This window comes from Hyperolius riggenbachi, chromosome 1 (genome assembly GCF_040937935.1).
Source record: "Hyperolius riggenbachi isolate aHypRig1 chromosome 1, aHypRig1.pri, whole genome shotgun sequence".
Taxonomy (NCBI): Eukaryota; Metazoa; Chordata; class Amphibia; order Anura; family Hyperoliidae; genus Hyperolius; species Hyperolius riggenbachi.
The window spans coordinates 559,274,688-559,293,872 of NC_090646.1; the positions used below are offsets into that span (position 1 = coordinate 559,274,688).

Below are 19,185 nucleotides of genomic sequence, written 5' to 3' on the forward strand. Positions count from 1 at the left end.
CACAACACAAGAGTAATGCTACGTACACATATGCGTTGAGAACGACGAACGAACTTTTAATTGATGAAAGAACGACCTAAGTAAAGTTAGTTTTTAAATGTGTGTAACGATCTGATCGTTAGAACGAACGTTACATCACGTAAAGCAACTATTGCGCTTGCGCATAAAAATGAGAAGTTTCATGGAGAAATAGCGAAATGCGCATGCCAAGCCTAGTACGAACGACCATTTCCAACGATGTACTACTTTTGCAAACGATCGTCGTTGGAAAAAATCCGCCAAGCTAGATCGTTCGTTTTTAACGATCTAGCTCGTTCGTCGTTAGACTTAATGATCGTTGGTTGCTTTTTTTTTAAACGATCGTCGTTTGAAACGATCGGGGAACGATAGTTTCAAACGACTATAGTCGCATGTGTGTACGCACCTTAAGGGCCAATTTCCACTGGGTGCGAAGCCACGCTTTGTGCTAATAGGGTAACATGCACTGCCCTCCTGCCAAAGGAACCCTTCCTAGAAATGGGCTTTTGAACAATGGAAATGTCCTTTATTTACTTCATGCTGCAACTACCTCCTTTGAAGACAAATAGCAAAAGCAACATCATTATTATTTTAATACAAACTTGAAATAAAAATGTGTCACGGTGAGAGCATTTAAAGCGGACCTGAACTCAGAACTCCCTCTCTGCTCTAAAAGATAAGCAACAGCATAATACCCTTTTAAAAAAAACAGTTCCTTGGTACAGCTTATTGAACTCCTACAGAGATGCTGCAGTGTGGTTACTTCCTGGTTTGCTGGGAGCACAGAAAGGGTTAACGTCCTGTGTTTACATATTGGCTCAGAATTCGGCAGGGATGGCAGAGGAGATGACAGCTCAAATTACACTAGCTCATTACTTGCTGAGAAGGGAGAATTAGACAGGCTGTCATCTATAAACACACACAGGGTGGTTTTCTCTGTGTTTTTCTTGTCTCCTCTGCAAGAGTTCATATCCGCTTTAAGGGCCCGTTTCCACTAGAGCGAATCTGCATGCGTTTCCTGCATGCAGATTCGCATAGACAATACAAGTGAATAGGACGGTTTCCACTTGTCAGGATTTCTGAGCGTTTTTCTGCGCAGAAAAAATCTGCAGGACAGAGCCATCAGAATTCGCATACCGCATACCGCTATGCCATTCGCATACAATGTATTTAATAGGAAATTCGCATGCGGTTTTGCTATCCGAATTTTCATACGAATTTGCATAGAAACAATGGAAAAGCACACAGGTACTGCCATGGTTGCATTCGCATACATAGTCATCCATGCGAAATTGTATGCAAATTCGCATGAAAATTTGCATACAACCGCATGCGATATTCGCATCCGCATGCAAATTTTTTACGCGCCGATTCCCACCGCAAAAGTGGAAACGGGCCCTCAGGGGTTGGAGCTGAGCAAGTTTTGTATGCTACGGTATTTAATAAATTTGTCAGAAAGTATGTATGTTTATTCAGTATAATTGATATACTGTAAATGCAGTATGTACGGTGACATTTGTCTATGTGTGTTTTACATGTTATGCTTTTTGGTGATGTGGAAATATTAGTAAGTTGAGTAGCCCACCTGCTTCGTTTGGCTTTTGGAAACTCAGGCAGCTAAAGCACGAGCACCATTCTCCTTTTTTTTCTTTTTTTTGATAAATGTCTTCAAAGTATGTTGCTGGCTGACTCCTACAATTCTATTTCCTGTTGAGATGACAGTGCAAGTGTATTAGATAGACAGCTGTCCAAACTCATCCCCATTCCATCATCAATCACATGAGGAAGCTAAGAGGGAGCTAGAGGGGAATTTTTGATCAAACCCTTTAGAACTCTCCACAGCTCAGAGGAGGTGGGTAGGGCCAGCTCTGTGTTCATAGTGAAAGACTGGCTGATGCTCCACTTCTCTTCCCTTTCTACCTCTTGTGGGTTATGGTGGCATGAGGGAGGAGTTTTGACATTGCACAGACTGCTATTCAGTCTAACCAAGGTGCATTAGACATTCTCCAAATAGACAGATTACAAACCCAGCCAACCAGGCGTTAAAAAAATAATAATGCAAAAATGTTTCATATGCGAATCACAGAACTTTGTGCATTGGAAATTATAATATGTTCCACATGCTATCCTTTAAAAAAATACCAAATTAAAGCTGATCCTGGGACATTATCCTTAGTATATGTTTGAATAATATAACTTAAAGTGAACCTGTAATGAAAAAAAGCCTGGGTTTCGTCCTTGACACCAAAGTTTCTGCACAGTGTTCCTCTGAATATCTCAGACAAGAGTTTGTTGGGTATATTCTCACGGCTGCATCCCATCCATGTACAATCCTGTCTGTATTGTTCACGTTTGAGTACGGTCTGCACCTGCGCAGGAGCACAAGGTTGTTGCATGGCTTTTTTTGAGCAGTTTCGAGTTACAGTGCAAGGTTGGGCCATACTTGCATGTACAGTTCAGTTGCTCTAGTACATGATCTAGAACCTAGGTTCTCAACGTGTGGTACGCGTACCCCAGGGGGTACTTCTGATGGTTTCAGGGGGTACTCGGGCTTTATATACATAACCAAGAATAACAAATTTAGAGTTTTAGAAAATGATAAATCTTATTTAAACCACACCAAATTAGTGTTTTAGCTAATTAAAAGCAATAGGAAATGCTTGGAAACAGTTTAGAACCAATTATAATGTACAACGATTAAATATATATTTGTCAAGGGGTACTTGTGATAATGTTTACTATGCTAGGGGGTACTTGGTGAGTACAGGGTTTTAAAAGGGGTACATACCAATAAAATGTTGAGAAACACTGATCTAGAACAGTGTTTCTCAACATTTTATTGGTATGTACCTCTTTTAAAGCCCAGTACTCACCAAGTACCCCCAAGCATAGTAAACATTATCACAAGTACCTCTTGACAAATGTATATTTAATTGTAGTACATGATAATTGGATAATTATGAACAATTTCCAAGCATCTACTATTGCTTTTAATTAGCAAAAACACTAATTTGGTGTTGTTTAAATAAGATTTATCATCTTCTAAAACTAATGTGTTACTCTTGGTTAAGTATATCAAGCCTGAGTACCCCCTGGAACCATTAGAAGTACCCCCTGGGGCACGCGTACCACATGTTGAGAACCTAGGATCTAGAACACAGCTGCAAGGATGAGGGTCCCAGCCAGCAGCGATAGGGTCAAGGAGGACTTAGGAAACATCAAATATTTCTTACTGCTTGGGAAAGTATCTTTTCTTTACCTTACAGGTGTGCTTTGAAAAGTGCTTGAGTTTTTTTGATCAGGCTGGAGTGGAGACCCTTTTCAATCAACTGTGATCTTAATCTCCGTAAAGCAAAATAAAGTTCCTTGCCCTCTGCGTTGCCACAGCTGTAGAGTGTACAAATATATCCAGTTCTTTTAGCTGTAGAGCATTCAGATAATGGATATGCACCCAGATAGCCTCACATGCCTTCCAAGGCCTTCACAATACACTCAGTTTTGTTTATAACCATTTCCGCGATGAACTCTTTTGTTTTCCTCACATTTAATGAGGTGATGTGATGAAAATGTGTACGCTAACCTCAGCTCTTATTATTAAACAGTCTCATGCATAAACAATATTTATTGACCATGAAGCTAATTAGCTCCTGTGTGTTACTTTTCAGAGATGGTGAGCTCACTCTAAGCAGACTGATGGTGAACAGCTCAGATAAAATCTTAAGAAAAGAAGGCTCAGCACTCTTTCCCCCTTCTGGAGAGGGCTGGAAGATCAATTCCTCACTGGCTCTGGAGATAAGGTGAGCGACTTTAAATTGCTACCTGGCTGCCATCACTGTTCATTAACTGAGTAAGCGTGCAGTGCAGGCCTCTTCTGTGAAGAATACTTGGCCCAGTTCACAGTTGTTTCTTGCTGGTACAAGGGAAGAATGTAATGGTCACTGAATTCTAGAATGTACTCTTTACTATTTTCCTCTCTTGAATTTAAAGCAGATCTCCAGCCTAAAGTAAACATGTAGCACCCTTCCTGTAAAAGAAAGTTATACTTATCTGCATTGCCTTGTCCCGTGAAGCTGTCTCAAAGACCCCGCATCACCCGACTTCCAGCACCTGGCTCCGCCTCCCCTCTCTCCCAAGAGAAAAACACCAAGATGGCTTCACAGGACAAGGCAGCACAGGTAACTCTAACTTTCCTTTACAGGTAACCTGCTAGATTTTTGCTTTAGGTAGCCTGCTAGATTTTATCTTCATATATGACTCATCAGGAGCCCCTGATGAGTCATGCATCAAAGATAAATATTATCATAGTTCTTTTATTTTTCCTGGACGTTGCCTTCTGCCCAACAAGCAGTCATGTAGACTTTTGGCAGTGGTCATCAGTGGATGATGATTTTGGCAGTGATCATCATCACAGCATAGGGTCATAAATAGAACTTAGGCTGAGATGGTTAAATATGAGTGCTTGTTGTGAGCTGTTTGGTGGGCAAGAGCCAGCTGTGTCTATACTAGGTCATCAGTGCCGTCTTTATTGCATGTAGTTTTTATGTAGGGGATGATCTAAGCGTTTTATGACATTTTGCAGGTTGGTAATAAAGTTTAAATTGTGATGAAGGTTAGTTGAACTTGGCAAGCTTTATTGATTAGTGGTTCGGCTTGCTTGGCAGACCAGGCTCTCCATCTACATGGGTAATTGCCACCACTCATAGGCACCCTGAGTTCTGCAGCTGTTTAAATAGAGGCAGTGTTAATCCTTACTTATAACTTCAACGGTCTAAACCGTTTCAAGAAAGTTCTTATTTTTTTCATTCCTGTGCACCTGATTGGATTTTTTATTAAATGTAAAGCTCACTGCATATATTTTAGTAATTATCACCCCCTATAGATCTCTTCTTTTCTTATCTTCCAAACTTCCAGAGGTAGTCTGAGGTGGTGAAGACCAATCGATCGATTTGCGGCCGATTTCGATCGATTTCAATCAATCTGACATGTTGGAAACTTTAGGCTTATCTCTTGAGATGGCTTATCATTTTGCATTGGACCTAATGGAAATCTGATGGCAACAAAATGCCATCACATCGATTTTTTTTTCATACTGAAATCTATTTGAAATCTCTTCCTAGTAAAAAATGTTCCTAAACACAACAGATAGATCAGAAAATCTACTGATGATCTATCTGCTACTAATCTAATGAGTGTATGGCCACCTTTACATTTTGAACCCTGATCCATCACAATGAGATACACCATCCAAAGGTGATGGTTATCTGTCTCTGTTTTGCCTTGTCTTACCTGTCTAATGCTGAAACTACACGGGTCGATTCTGGAGCTCGATTTTGCGCCCGATCGTTTTCCCCACTTCCCAACGGTGATCGAACATGTCAGAAATGATCGAGCCATCTTAATGGCTCAAAATCGAGCTGTGTGTGCCCAGCATAACAGTGACCCTGAAGCGAGCTTTAAAAAAATGTAAAAAAAAGTTACTCACCAATTTAGAAGGAACGCTCTGGATCTTATAGAGCCTCCGTGGTCCTCTCTGTGTCGTCGCTCTCCCGCTGTCCCCTCTAGGGAAATTATTTGACCTGCAGGTTAAATAGATCTTAGACCATACATGTCAAACTCCAGCCCATGGGCCAAATTAAATCAAATTAAATTTGGCCCTCAAGTGGTTTCCCCACTTCGCATTATGTTTGGCCTTCCCTAGACCACCAGAGAAACTGGTGAAGAAGGTGAAACCATAGAACACCAGGGAAACCATTTGGGGAAGGTATGGGTAAAGCACTAGGGAACTGTATAGGATTAGGGTGGGGGCCACTAAACACCAGAGAACTTTATAAGGTGGCCAGTGGACATTGAGCTTGGCCCGCGACTAGGTCCCAGTGTTCAATTTCAGCCCATTTTGTATTTGAGTTTGACACCCCTGTCTTAGACGCTTCTTGAGCAACCATCAGAAGTATTTGTGACTATCAGTACTTTAAAAGACAAGCAGATCTGTACTTGCACAGATCATGCACACGCATGAGTATGGTCTCGTCATACCAGGGGCATTGCTATCCCCAAAGATCAGTGGCACATGCCCCGGATGTATTTTGGGGTTCCCCGGATGTCCCCAGGCAGAATAGAGGCACCACAGCACCCAGCAGGGCACCACACAGTACTCAGCATGTCCCACAGAGCAGCACCACAGCACGCAGCATGGCATTACACAGCACTCAGCATGGCATTACAGCACCCAGTGTGCCCCACAGAGGCACCAACGCACCCAGCATGACATCATAGCACCCAATATGGCACTACAGCACATGGCAATGGTGGTATGCTGGGTGCTATGGTGCCTCTATATGGGCTTATTGAGTGCTGTGATGCCATGCTAGATGCTGTGATGCCTTTATGGGGGCCTGCAGGGAGCTGTGTTTCTTCTATGGATGCATGCTGGGAGTTGTGGTGCCCATGGGAAGGGGTCCACTAGAAGGCCCGGGAATGCTATCGGGGGGGGGGGGGGGGGGACTGCAAAAAGCCAGAGCAGCCAGCACGGAAGCCAGGTAACTCTGCCTAGTTACGTTGAAGTGACTGCCTATTTATGTGATATGCTGAATTTTTTTTTCTTTTCTTTTGCATTAATGGAGAGGGGAGCTTCATCCAACATTTTGCTGGGCAGGCCTACTTAGACCGCTGTTAAGTTCATGTACATTTGGCTCCACCCATGGCCACACCCACATACTGGTGCTTGGCCACACCCATTTTTCAGCTGTAGTGCCCAAAAGTGCCCTGGATCTCTTAGGATCCTAGCAACACCCCTGCGTCGTACACAGTACAGATGTGCCTGTCTTCAGAAGGACTCTGGGGCACGAGGGCTTCCAAATTTGAATAGGGGACAGTGGCAGGCCCGACCCTAGACTTTTTGCCACCTGAGACCAACTTTAAAGAAATCGCATCCCCCCCCCTCCTAAGCCGTGGGTGTAAGGGGTCGCCGAGCTGGAGGGGATAGCAGGCAGGAAGGGGGTAGTGGGCCTAGCGGCGGGGAGGGGGGTCGGACCTCCGCTCCCCTCCAGCTTTAAAAAGTTAAGTTGCTGCAGCTATTGTAAGAGACACGGGCAGGGATCACTCACCTTTCCGCGTTCCAATGTGCGCTCCACTGACGTCACTTTCTGTAACGCCGTCCACGCGGCGTAGCAGGAACTGACGTCAGTGGAGTGCACGCTGGAACGCGGAAGAGGTGAGTGATCCCCGCCCGTGCCTCTTACAATAGCGGCGGCAACTTAACTTTTTAAAGCTGGAGGGGAGCAGAGGACGGGGGACCCAGGTGAGGGAGGGGGGGTCCGACCCCCCTCCCCGCCGCTAGGCCCAATACCCCCTTCCTGCCCGCTATCCCCTCCAGCTCAGGCGGCCCCCCACACCCATGGACGGGCGGGTGCCGCCCCCCCCCTCCCCCCAGAAGTGTGGGCAAAAGTTTCACCCCGCCTCATGGACGGACCGGCTGGACAGCGAGGGAATGAGAGAGGACAGGGAAGGCTCTATGGGATCCACAGCCTTCCCCCTATATAGGTATCTAGCTTTTTTTTTTATATACATATCTATATAGGTATCTAGCTTTTTTTTAAAGCTCGTATAAGGTTTACTTTACAGGGTACCTGAGGTAAAGTAGTAAATGGAAAATGTCACTATGTTATATAGTGACTGTATTCAAATTCTACCTAATGCTTTTCCTACTTCTTGTTAGTATAGTGAAGTAATTTTGGTCATCCTGTGACCAAACACATCTGTTAGAGCAGTGTTTCTCAACATTTTATTGGTATGTACCCCTTTTAAAACCCTGTACTCACCAAGTACCCCCTGGCATAGTAAATATTATCACAAGTACCCCTTGACAAATATATTTTTAATCATAGTACATAATAATTGGTTCTAAACCATATCCAAGCATTTATTATTGCTTTTAATTAGCTAAAATACTAATTTGGTGTTGTTTATATAGGATTTATCATAATCTAAAACTCTAAATTTGTTATACTTGGTTAATTATATCAAGCCCGAGTACCCCCTGGAACCATCAGAAGTACCCCCTGGGGTACGCGTACCACACGTTGAGAACCTAGGTGTTAGAGCAGTCAACCGTAGCTTGACTTGGAGAATCCAGCCACCACCCTTCTCTGGCAACAGTGTGATACCAATTGCCATTCTCCTTCCCCTGCTAGCCCATCTGTTCGCTTAGTGGTGGCAAGGGTTGGGAGTTACATCAGTCACTGGGCAGAGAGAGGTGGAGGCTGGCATTGCACCTCAGTTGAGTCTGGTTTGCCTGGAGCTTGACGGAGGAAATTACTCCACTCCACTAATGAGGAGAAAGAGAGGCATATGGCAGAATGTGAGTACTGGCATCTAATTACATGGGGCCATTTTTAGTTTAATACCTTTAAGTTTACATCAAGTACACTTTAGAATGCGTGGACCGTCACTGAGGGTTTTCTTCATGCTTTCCTTTCTCACTGAGTGATATGAAATACATTTAAGATGAAAAAGATCTAGATACTATTTTCTCTCACTCAGATTAACATTTCATAATCCAGCCAAACTGCAGACTGTGAGCAGAGTTGCCAGGTAGAACTTTTGGAACCAGCCAGAACGTTCTCCACAGCCAGCCAGAAATAGCTGCAATGCTTGCGTAAAACTAGTCCAAAATACGCTTGTCATTTCTGTTATTGTTGTCACACACCATAAATGAATCAGCGTGGCAGCAGCAAATGTTCTTCCCACAGTAGACCATTTCCTGTCCTCTGGAGCTAGTCACTCACAACTAATGTGTCCAGCACTGAAATATAGTTACACCACATTTATTTTGTAAACATACATACTTTTTATTGTAGTAAAGCAATACCGAAGCAAGATGCAAAAAATGACTCAGATGCCTATGGAGAATGTCCTCTCTATCCTCTCATTCCACCGCTGTGTCCCATTGAATTTTCACTCCTTCGGGACTCTTCTGCAGGCTTTGTAAGCATTTACATCCCCGAGTGCTTCCAAAGACGGGCGCATCCATACTGTGCATGTGCGAGGCTGGACTCGCACTTGGTTAGTATGTATTTTAAGAAGTACTCGTGGATGCAAGTCCTTATGAAAACTGTTCAAAGAGGGCAAAGACATATTTGACCAGGCAGGTTGAAGAACTTCACCAAGACCCGGTGGTGGAACAAGGCGGTGGAGAGAGGACTGGGAAGGGTCTATGGGATCCAGAGACTTCCCTTTACATAGGTGAGTATCTAACTAATTTTTTTCAGCCCACTTCAGGTATTGCTTTAACGTGACTTCACTTGGCAAGGTGCACTACTTGCAAGGTGCTTGGCAAGGTGCACTGCAGCTCACTGTCTCCTCTTTCTGGGTAAAGCCATTGGTTGCTACATGGAAAAGGATAAATTACAGTAGATGTCAGACTAAACGTCCCAACATGGAGTACTAGTTCGGCTAGGAAATTATTTAAAGGGAACCTGTACTGAGTAAAATTATTTAAAATAAACATTCGAGGTAACTTCAAATGCACATTACATAGTTACCTTGCCATCAGTTCCTCTCAGAAGCTCACCATTTTCTTCTGACAATGATCCCTTTTAGTTCTGACAACATTTTGTCAGAACTGAAATATATCAGTTGCTCTCAGTTATAGATCAGTTGCTGTCAGTTACAGCTGAGAGAAGAACTGATGTGTCCATGTTTTCCTATGGCTCAAGTGGGCGATGTTACAGTTTAACTGTGTGCTGACCAGAAAGCTGTTATGGTGTAATTGCCATTTTCAAAATGGAGGACGGAGAATTGCATTGATCACAGTGGACAAACAGGACGCAGGAGAGGAAAAAGAGATTGAGGAGTAGACTACATGGGAGGTAAGTATGACTTGTGTATGCTTATTTTGACTTTTAATGTTCAGTTCAGGTTTTCTTTAAAGTGCCTTTAATGCCTGGTACACACCATGCAATTTCCCGTCAGATGGATGGGTGGAATCGATTATTTCCAACAGGTCCGATCTGATTTCCAATTTTTCTGCTTCATTTTGTATAAAAGTGATTGGAAAAATTGATCAGAAAAACGATCGTAAATGAGATCGGACCTGTCGTAAATAATTGATTTGACCTGTCTATCTGACGGGAAATTGCGTAGTGTGTACCAGGATTCATTTTTCTGCACAGCAATTGTTGAACAACTAGTTCTGTTATCTATACACTCAAAGAAAATGTTGAATTTAGCCTGAAGCCCTGAAAAGTAAATAAAAGGCAAAACACTTTTATCTGTCTGAGGAAACAATGCTGATAGGTTTTAGCACTGAAAAATTCAAAGGACCATTACTTCTGTTTGTTTTGCAAAGGAATAAGGCTTATTTAGAAGTCAGGCTTAAAAATACTTGAACTGAAAATAAAATTGAGACTACATTACTAATGTTCTGTTTACCATTAGTACTACACATACACACGCAATTAATAAATCTGACAAGCTTATCTTCAGTTCTGGTTTACTTTAATAATCTTACCACACAATGAGTAGAGCGTAGTGCATTGCATGTAATGTATTGTATATGTAATATACTGTGGGTTGCAAAAGTATTCGGCCCCCTTGAAGTTTTCCACATTTTGTCACATTACTGCCACAAACATGAATCCATTTTATTGGAATTCCACGTGAAAGACCAATACAAAGTGGTGTACATGTGAGAAGTGGAACAAAACTCATACATCATTCCAAACATTTTTTACAAATAAATAACTGCAACGTGGGATGTGCGTAATTATTCGGCCCCCTGAGTCAATACTTTGTAGAACCACCTTTTGCTGCAATTACAGCTGCCAGTCTTTTTAAGGTATGTCTCTACCAGCTTTGCACATCTAGAGACTGAAATCTTTGCCCATTCTTCTTTGCAAAACAGCTCCAGCTCAGTCAGATTAGATGGACAGCATTTGTGAACAGCAGTTTTCAGATCTTGCCACAGATTCTCGATTGGATTTAGTTCTGGACTTTGACTGGGCCATTCTAACACATAGTTTTTAAACCATTCCATTGTTGCCCTGGCTTTATGTTTAGGGTCATTGTCCTACTGGAAGGTGAACCTCCACCCTAGTCTCAAGTCTTTTGCAGCCTCTAAGAGGTTTTCTTCTAAGTTTGCCCTGTATTTGGCTCCATCTATCTTCCCATCACCTCTGACCAGCTTCCCTGTCCCTGCTGAAGAGATGCACTCCCCGAGCATGATGCTGCCACCACCATATTTGACAGTGGGGATGGTGTGTTCAGAGTGATGTGCAGTGTTAGTTTTCTGCTACACATAGCGTTTTGCATTTTGGCCAAAAAGTTCCATTTTGGTCTCATCTGACCAGAGCACCTTCTTCCACATGGTTGCTGTGTCCCCCACATGGCTTGTGGCAAACTGCAAACTGGACTTCTTATGCTTTCTGTTAACAATGCCTTTCTTCTTGCCACTCTTCCATAAAGGCCAACTTTGTACAGTGCATGACTAATAGTTGTCCTATGGACAGAGTCTCCCACCTGAGCTGTAGATCTCTGTATCTCGTCCAGAGTCACCATGGGCCTCTTCACTGCATTTCTGATATGCTCTCTTCTTGTTCGGCCTGTGAGTTTAGGTGGATGGCCTTGTCTTGGTAGGTTTACAGTTGTGCCATACTCCTTCCATTTCTGAATGATCGCTTGAACAGTGCTCCGTGGGAAGTTCAAGGCTTTGGAAATCTTTTTGCAGCCTAAGCCTGCTTTAAATTTCTCAATAACTTGATCCCTGACCTGTCTTGTGTGTTCTTTGGACTTCACGGTGTTGTTGCTCCCAATATTCTCTTAGACAACCTCTGAGGCCCTCACAGAGCAGCTGTATTTGTACTGACATTAGATTACACACAGGTGCACTCTATTTAGTCATTAGCACTCATCAGGCAATGTCAATAGGCAACTGACTGCACTCAGATCAAAGGGGGCCGAATAATTATGCACACACCACTTTGCAGTTATTTACTTGGAAAAAATGTTATCCTTACTCCAGACCAGCGCTCCAACCATAAATTAACTTAATGTAGACTGTAACCACCACCAGAAGCACCCTAAAGGATCCACACTCACCAGATCTGGTGGGCCAGTGGTTATAATGGCCTTAAATCGCTTTTGGGGTACTTGCCAGGCTCCTCACACCTTATGGCTGCTGCCAATCGAACAGACTCTCTTGCCTCCTTCTTGGGTCACCCTTTTACCTCAATATAAACAAATACTCTCATTGTGCAGATATCTCTTAAAAACAGACGGTTTATTAAAAGGTTCCACTCACATGTGCCAAGCAGTTGGTAAGCCTGTGGAGTATGGGAACGGGCTCCACCCCGTGCGGCCTCCCGGGCTGACCGCCGTTCAGATGTTTTTAAACTGGGTTTCTGCTCGTCCCTCCACGCCACCGCATTCACCGCTCCCACATGTATCACTTCCGCGTGTGGCTCCTCCCTGCATGTGGGAGGAGCTCCACTTATGCATGTGGGAGGAGCCACATGCGGAAGTGATACATGTGGGAGCGGTGGAAGCGGTGGCATGGAGGGACGAGCAGAAACCCAGTTTAAAAACATCTGAACGGCGGTCAGCCCGGGAGGCTGCACGGGGTGGAGCCCGTTCCCATACTCCACAGGCTTACCAACTGCTTGGCACATGTGAGTGGAACCAGGGCCGGCCCTAGACTATTTGCCGCCTGAGGCAAAAAAAAAAATTTCCGCCACCCCCCCCCCCCCCGAGGGGCGCGCTCTGGGGGGCCGCCGAGCTGGAGGGGTAGCTGGCAGGGCGGGGGTATTGGGCCTAGCGGCGGGGAGGGGGTCGTACCCCCCCTCCCTCGCCTGGGTCCCCCGTGCTCCGCTACCCTCCAGCCTTAAATACAAGCAGCCGCTATGTGTAAGAGGCACGGGCGGGTAGGACTCACCCCTTCCTCGTTCCAAGCGTGCGCTCCACTGACGTCACTTCCTGCAACGCTGCAGGAAGTGACGTCAGTGGAGCGCACGCTTGGAACGAGGAAGAGGTGAGTCCTACCCGCCCGTGCCTCTTACACATAGCGGCTGCTTGTATTTAAGGCTGGAGGGGAGCGGAGGACGGGGGACCCAGGCGAGGGAGGGGGGGGTCCGACCCCCCTCCCCGCCGCTAGGCCCAATACCCCCGTCCTGCCAGCTACCCCTCCAGCTCGGCGGCCGGCTCCCCGCACCCACGGACGGGCGGGTGCCGCCCCTGGAATTTTGCCGCCTGAGGCAAAAGTTTCACCCCGCCTCATGAGCGGGCCGGCCCTGAGTGGAACCTTTTAATAAACCGTCTGTTTTTAAGAGATATCTGCGCAATGAGAGTATTTGTTTATATTGAGGTAAAAGGGTGACCCGAGAAGGAGGCAAGAGAGTCTGTTCGATTGGCAGCAGCCATAAGGTGTGGGGAGCCTGGCAAGTACCCCAAAAGCGATTTAAGGCCATTATAACCACTGGCCCAACAGATCTGGTTAGTGTGGATCCTTTAGGGTGCTTCTGGTGGTGGTTACAGTCTACATAAAGTTAATTTATGGTTGGAGCGCTGGTCTGGAGTAAGGATAACATTTGAAGGAGAAGGAGTGACTCAAGCCTTTTGTGACAGAAGCGCACCCATAAGATTGTGGACTGTAGAATTTTTTTCCCTTTACAGATCTGATTGGAATAGATCCTATCTGGACAGGACAGTTTATGTGATATAAATCGGATTGATTGTGTGGATCTTTATCATATTGATTAATTGAATACATCCAAATCATATTGATTGTAGTACTAACATCTTAGCGCTGTATAATTGGGTAATATGAAAAAATGTGGAAAACTTCAAGGGGGCCGAATACTTTTGCAACCCACTGTATAATGCTATTCTGCTTAACACAGTTTAGTGCATACACCCCAAGATGTCTGTATTTTTCTGCATGCAAAAACACATTTGCTATGACAGCCCATGATAAATCAATGGGCTGTTGCATCTTAGGGCCTCATTCCACTAGTTTTGCAACAGTTCTGCATCACTTTTTCTGCATCCAGATTTCTGGATGTGGCTATTTAGGCATTCATTGGAGTCCGTTTTTCTGCATCCAGAATCTGTATGTAGTGGAAACAAGTCCTAATGCATTTTTTCATGTGCAGAAAAAGGAAAACAGCCAGACTGTTGCTGTCATTTGGACATCATGCACATTTTCTCTATTTAATTACATTGCACCACTGTGGAAAAGCATGTGCGTTTTTTCACGTACCACAGTGCTTGGTGTCCAGAAAAATACTCATGAAAAAAGCATGCTGGATAGTAGAGTGCAAGTAGGAATGGAGCCCTTAAAGTGTACCTGAGATGAAAATTATTAAAGCAGTTATACTTACCTGGGGCTTCCTGCAGCCCCCTTCAGGCCGTTGCCTCCCTCAGCATCTTTCCAGGCTGCTCCGAGCGTCCGCTGGCTGGACTAGTCTCTTCTTCCAGTAGGCTCCATTGTGCTGTACTGCACATGCCCGGCCAAGCCACGCGCACCCCACCGCACACCTGTTGCTTGGAGCGTTCTGCACATGCACAGTACTACTGTGCAGGCACAGAACGCTCCTGGCAATGGGAGCACCCCCAGCTGAGCCATGCATGCGCATTACAAGCGGGACTCATAGCATCTGAAAGAAGGGACTGGGGCGGCAGCCAGCTGACGATCAGAGTGGCCCGGGAGGACGGCGAGTGAGCCAACAGCCTAAAGGAAGCCACAGGCAAGTATAAATACTTTTATATTTTTAGCTCAGGTTTCCTTTAAAGTTATAATATTTTGCTGGAACAGCCTACGCACTGTAAGCAGAGATATCACATACATTTCTCTCCTCATAAACAATTTATGGAAGCCAGCTGCCAAAGTTTCACTTGCTCAAAACTTTTTGTGCTGCAGCTCTGGCACAGTAAACAATGCCATCAATTCTCAAAAGGCAAAGTCAGGCAGAGATCTTTTCCAGAAAACACAGCAAAGGAAACATCCTGGTAAATTTGACATTCCAGGAATGTACGAGCGAGAACCTGCCACTGCTTTGTTATACGTCGTACTACAAGCTGCACTTCTGATGAAGGGACTTTTTAGTTTCAATGTTTTCTTTTCTTCTTTCGATTGGACATGACACACGCATGTAAATTCCCATGCTGTTAGTTACAAGGCTTGTTTTCACAAAAGACAAAAAGGGAAGTTGGAATTGCTATGTAGATTCTTCTGGCATTGTTCTTAATAACGTGCTGCAATGCAATATCCTGTAATACGCAGTCTTCCTGAAGTCAGTTGTGTTTACTGGGGAGTTCCCATGAATTTCTGGTCATCACAATGACACGCAAGCGACACTCCAAATAAGTAGTTATGCTCTCCTGGGCTGTGATACAAAAAGTATGGCAGAACGTTTTGCTCAGTCAGCAGTATGGGGAAACTTAAAGGCCCACTCCAGCAAAAAAAGTAAGCAGTTAAACTCTGACAGAACCAACAGGTTTTGGACTAGTCCATCTTCTCATGGTTTTCTTTGTTTTTGAAAGCATTTCCTGAATGTCAGTTGCTAAGTACAATTGCCAAAACAGTAAGATACAAGCCAACCTCCCTAACGGCACGTAAACTTAGCAACTACTGTTCAGGAAATGCTTTTGAAAGGAAAGAAAACCCTGAGAATTTCCCATGAGGAGATGGACCAGTCAAAAACCTGTCAGTTCTGTCGGATTTTAGCTGCTTACTTCTTCACTGGAGTCGTTCTTTAGTTGTTCTTTTTTTATTTTCTATTTTAAATATCTCCTCCACCCTCCCCTTTAAGGATTTCAAAACTGCACAACCCACATTCTACCAAACATCCCGGAGTTCAGCCCGGCCTCCTCCCATTGGGTACTTTCTGGTGACAGTGGGGAATCTTTCAAGTCTGATGATATTGATGACTAGAACTCAATTTAGTAAAGAACATCTGAAGCGAGAGGGATATGGAGGCTGCCATATTTATTTCCTTTTAAAAAATACCAGTTGCCTGCCAGCCCTGCTGATATCTTTGGCATCAGTAGTGTTTGAATTACCCCCTCAAACAAGCATGCAGCTAATCCAGTCAGACTTCAGTCAGAGCACCTGATCTGCAGGGCTGGATTTACCATAAGGCTCTGTAGGCACGTGTCCACAGGCGCCTGATGATGGAAAGGCGGCTCACTCCCCTCCCCTAGTGCCTCCCTCCTGCCTTAGCTATGCAGAGTCCTGAGCGGAGTGTAAATGAGAGGTCACTCACCCGGGTCTTGGCATTCCTAATTGGGATGCTCATTTTTATTCAGCGGAATTGAAATTTCTACATTTCCGTTCGGAAATCTGCATTTCCCATCGGAATTTTAGACCAATCACAATACTGGTTCTTCCGGGTTTTTTTTTCTTTTCATTTTTCACATTCTCTGATGCAAAAAATGACTAATAAAATACTCCTTGAAAACTGGAAAAACAGAAAATCAAAAAATTGGGAAAACAGATTTTCCGCAGAATCGGAAATGAGCATTTCCAACCATCCCTAATTCCTAACCAGATCTCCCGTCAGTTGTGTGCACCTCTAGCTACCTAATACTCGGGGCACTTCTAGCTACTTAGGTTAGCTCTGGCTACATAATACTAAGAGACACCTGTAGCTGCCTATGACTGGCAAGGGAAGTATGGGAGAAGTGAAAGCTGGGACAGCCAGCACACTTGCGGTGCGGTTCGACAGGGTTTTGTAGGTGCATGGAGGGAGAAGTCTAGGTTGCCAGGACATCTGTGCCTATAGGCTACTGTGATGTAAATCCGGTACTGCTGGTCTGCATGCTTGTTCAGGGTCTATGGCTAAAAGCATTAGAGACACAGAAACACCTGGACAGCCTGGTATTGTTTAAAAGGAAAAAATATGGCAGCCTCCATATTTGTCTCACTCCAGGGGTCTTTTAAAAGAGCAGGGCTGGACTATTTGTAAAGGCACCTTATACACAGTGAATGTTTGAACTGCCTTCAGAGTTGCTTTCATGTAGATCTGTACATGGAGTATTTGCTACTCATGGATGCAGGCTCTTATATCATTGCTATGCAGAGGCGTCTCTACAGGGGTGCAGGCATTGCATGTGCCATGGGCGCCACTTATCGGGGGTGCTGCTACGTAGCATTCCTGGTGCTCTCCGTACAGATTCTAGTTATTATCTGGGGGACAAGCTGCCTGTTATTTGGGAGATATGTATAGGCTGGCCTATTGCATTCCTCCATTCTTACAATCCATACTTCACCTCATCTTGGACACAAACAATTCAACCAAAACTAAGTATTTGGAGGGTGCACCCCCTTCCTCCGGGGGCAGATTTCAGCATTTGCCATAGGCACTGTTTTCCCTAGATACGTCTCTGTTGTTATGTATACCTGTGTCTCTTATCTCACTGGCAACCTTCCAGACTGGAGAACAACAGACCCTCTGGGGATGGTTTGCGGATGGAGAAGGGTAGTGAAATGAAGCTTTGTGCGTGGTGATCATTGAGGAGCATATGTATGATACATGTACTTTGTGAGTATGCACAGAGATCGCGTGATGCAACCTCGTGCATAATTTACTTACGGCATGTGCTTAGAGGTAACTTGGAATTGACTCTTCACACAAAATCCAGCAACTGTCTTTTGTCATCTGCAAGATGGCAACGTGAATATTTTCAATGATTAAAGGGAATCTGAAGTGAAAATACACTTATGAGATATTGAATTGTATGTGTAGTACAGCCAATAAATAGTATAGTACTAGTAGCACAGAAATCAGTTTCATATTGTTTCTACTACAGGAAGAGTTAAAGGAGTTCTTTGGCATGTTTAAAAAACAAAAACCGGCACTTACCTGTGGCTTCTATCGGCCCCCTGCAGCTGTCATGTCCCACGCCATCCTCCTACGATCCTCCGTTCCCCGCCGCCGGTCCCGGTCTGATTGCGCGTCTAACTAGACTGTGGCTGCGCGGCAGTGGCCAAGAGTGTGCTCGCTCCCACGCATGTCATCTTGAGCTTACTGCGCAGGCGCAAGAGAAGAAAACTTCGTACTGCGCCTGCGCAGTAAGCTCCCGATGACACGCGCGGGAGCAAGCATTATTCGTCTAGTTAGATGAATATTAGACCAGGACCTGCGGCGGGGAATCGAGGATCGTAGGAGGACGGCGCAGGACATGACAGCTGCAGGGGGCCAATAGAAGCCCCAGGTAAGTGTCGGTTTTTGTTTATTCAAACCCTCCACAGAACCCCTTTAAGAAGCTTCACTTGTTATCTATGCAAAAGTGCTTCTCTGAGTTCTCTGACCAATTTAGTCCGCTACAGTGCTATTTTCTAAGGCACTTATATTTCAAAGAAACAGTGACAGACAGCTTCAGATAAGATCTTTACTGCATGGAAGTTTAAAGGATCATTAGCCCTGCTCTGTTTCACAGATTAACATACAGTGTGGTTTGTAAATTGCAAATATGACAGAATCATGTAATGCTATGAAAAAAGTTATATACCTGAAAATAAAAACATGAGACTCTTTTCTATGCTACTAATGTTCTATGTATTATCTATACTACACATACAATTCATTATATCATAAGCTCATAAGCTTTTTTTCACTTCAGTGTCACTTTAAATACCAAAATGTCACAAAATAGCACTGAGCTGGCCAGGGGCTGCATTCCATAGCTCAGCACAGACTCTCAGGTCGTTCTTCTACATTCTGACACAGGTAGGGAATCCTTCCTACTCCCTTGCAGCCTCACTGGTTACTCTGAATTATTATTATGCTATTTAGCCTGAGAGGTGGTGTAATGTGATCAGCTCATTTGCTGCCTCATTGGTTACTTTGCATCATGTGACCCAGAAGTGGTGTATTGTGATAAGACTCTTTGCTGCCTCATTGGTTATTCTGTATAATATGATCCAGACCCAGAAGTGGTGCAATGTGATCAGCTCCATTGCTGCCTCATTGGTTACTCTGCATCATGTGACCCAGAAGTGGTGTAACGTGATCAGTTTCTTTGCTGCCTCATTGGTTAACATGCATCATGTGACCCAGAAGTGGTGGAATGTGATTAGCTCCTTTCCTGCTTCACTGGATACTCACTATCATTTGATTGAGACCCAGATATGGTGTAATGTGATCCGCTCTATTGCTGCCAATTTGCCAATGATTG

The 19,185-nt window shown here is 44.4% G+C and overlaps 1 protein-coding gene across 1 annotated transcript in view; it reads left to right on the forward strand.

Moving 5' to 3' along the window:
* The window catches only part of ST8SIA4 (ST8 alpha-N-acetyl-neuraminide alpha-2,8-sialyltransferase 4), a 246,537-nt gene that overhangs the window by 96,312 nt on the left and 131,040 nt on the right, over positions 1 to 19,185 (forward strand). The window contains exon 2 of the mRNA XM_068271687.1: positions 3,684 to 3,815. Coding sequence (XP_068127788.1) covers positions 3,684 to 3,815 — 132 coding nt within the window. The remainder of the gene's footprint in view (positions 1 to 3,683; positions 3,816 to 19,185) is intronic.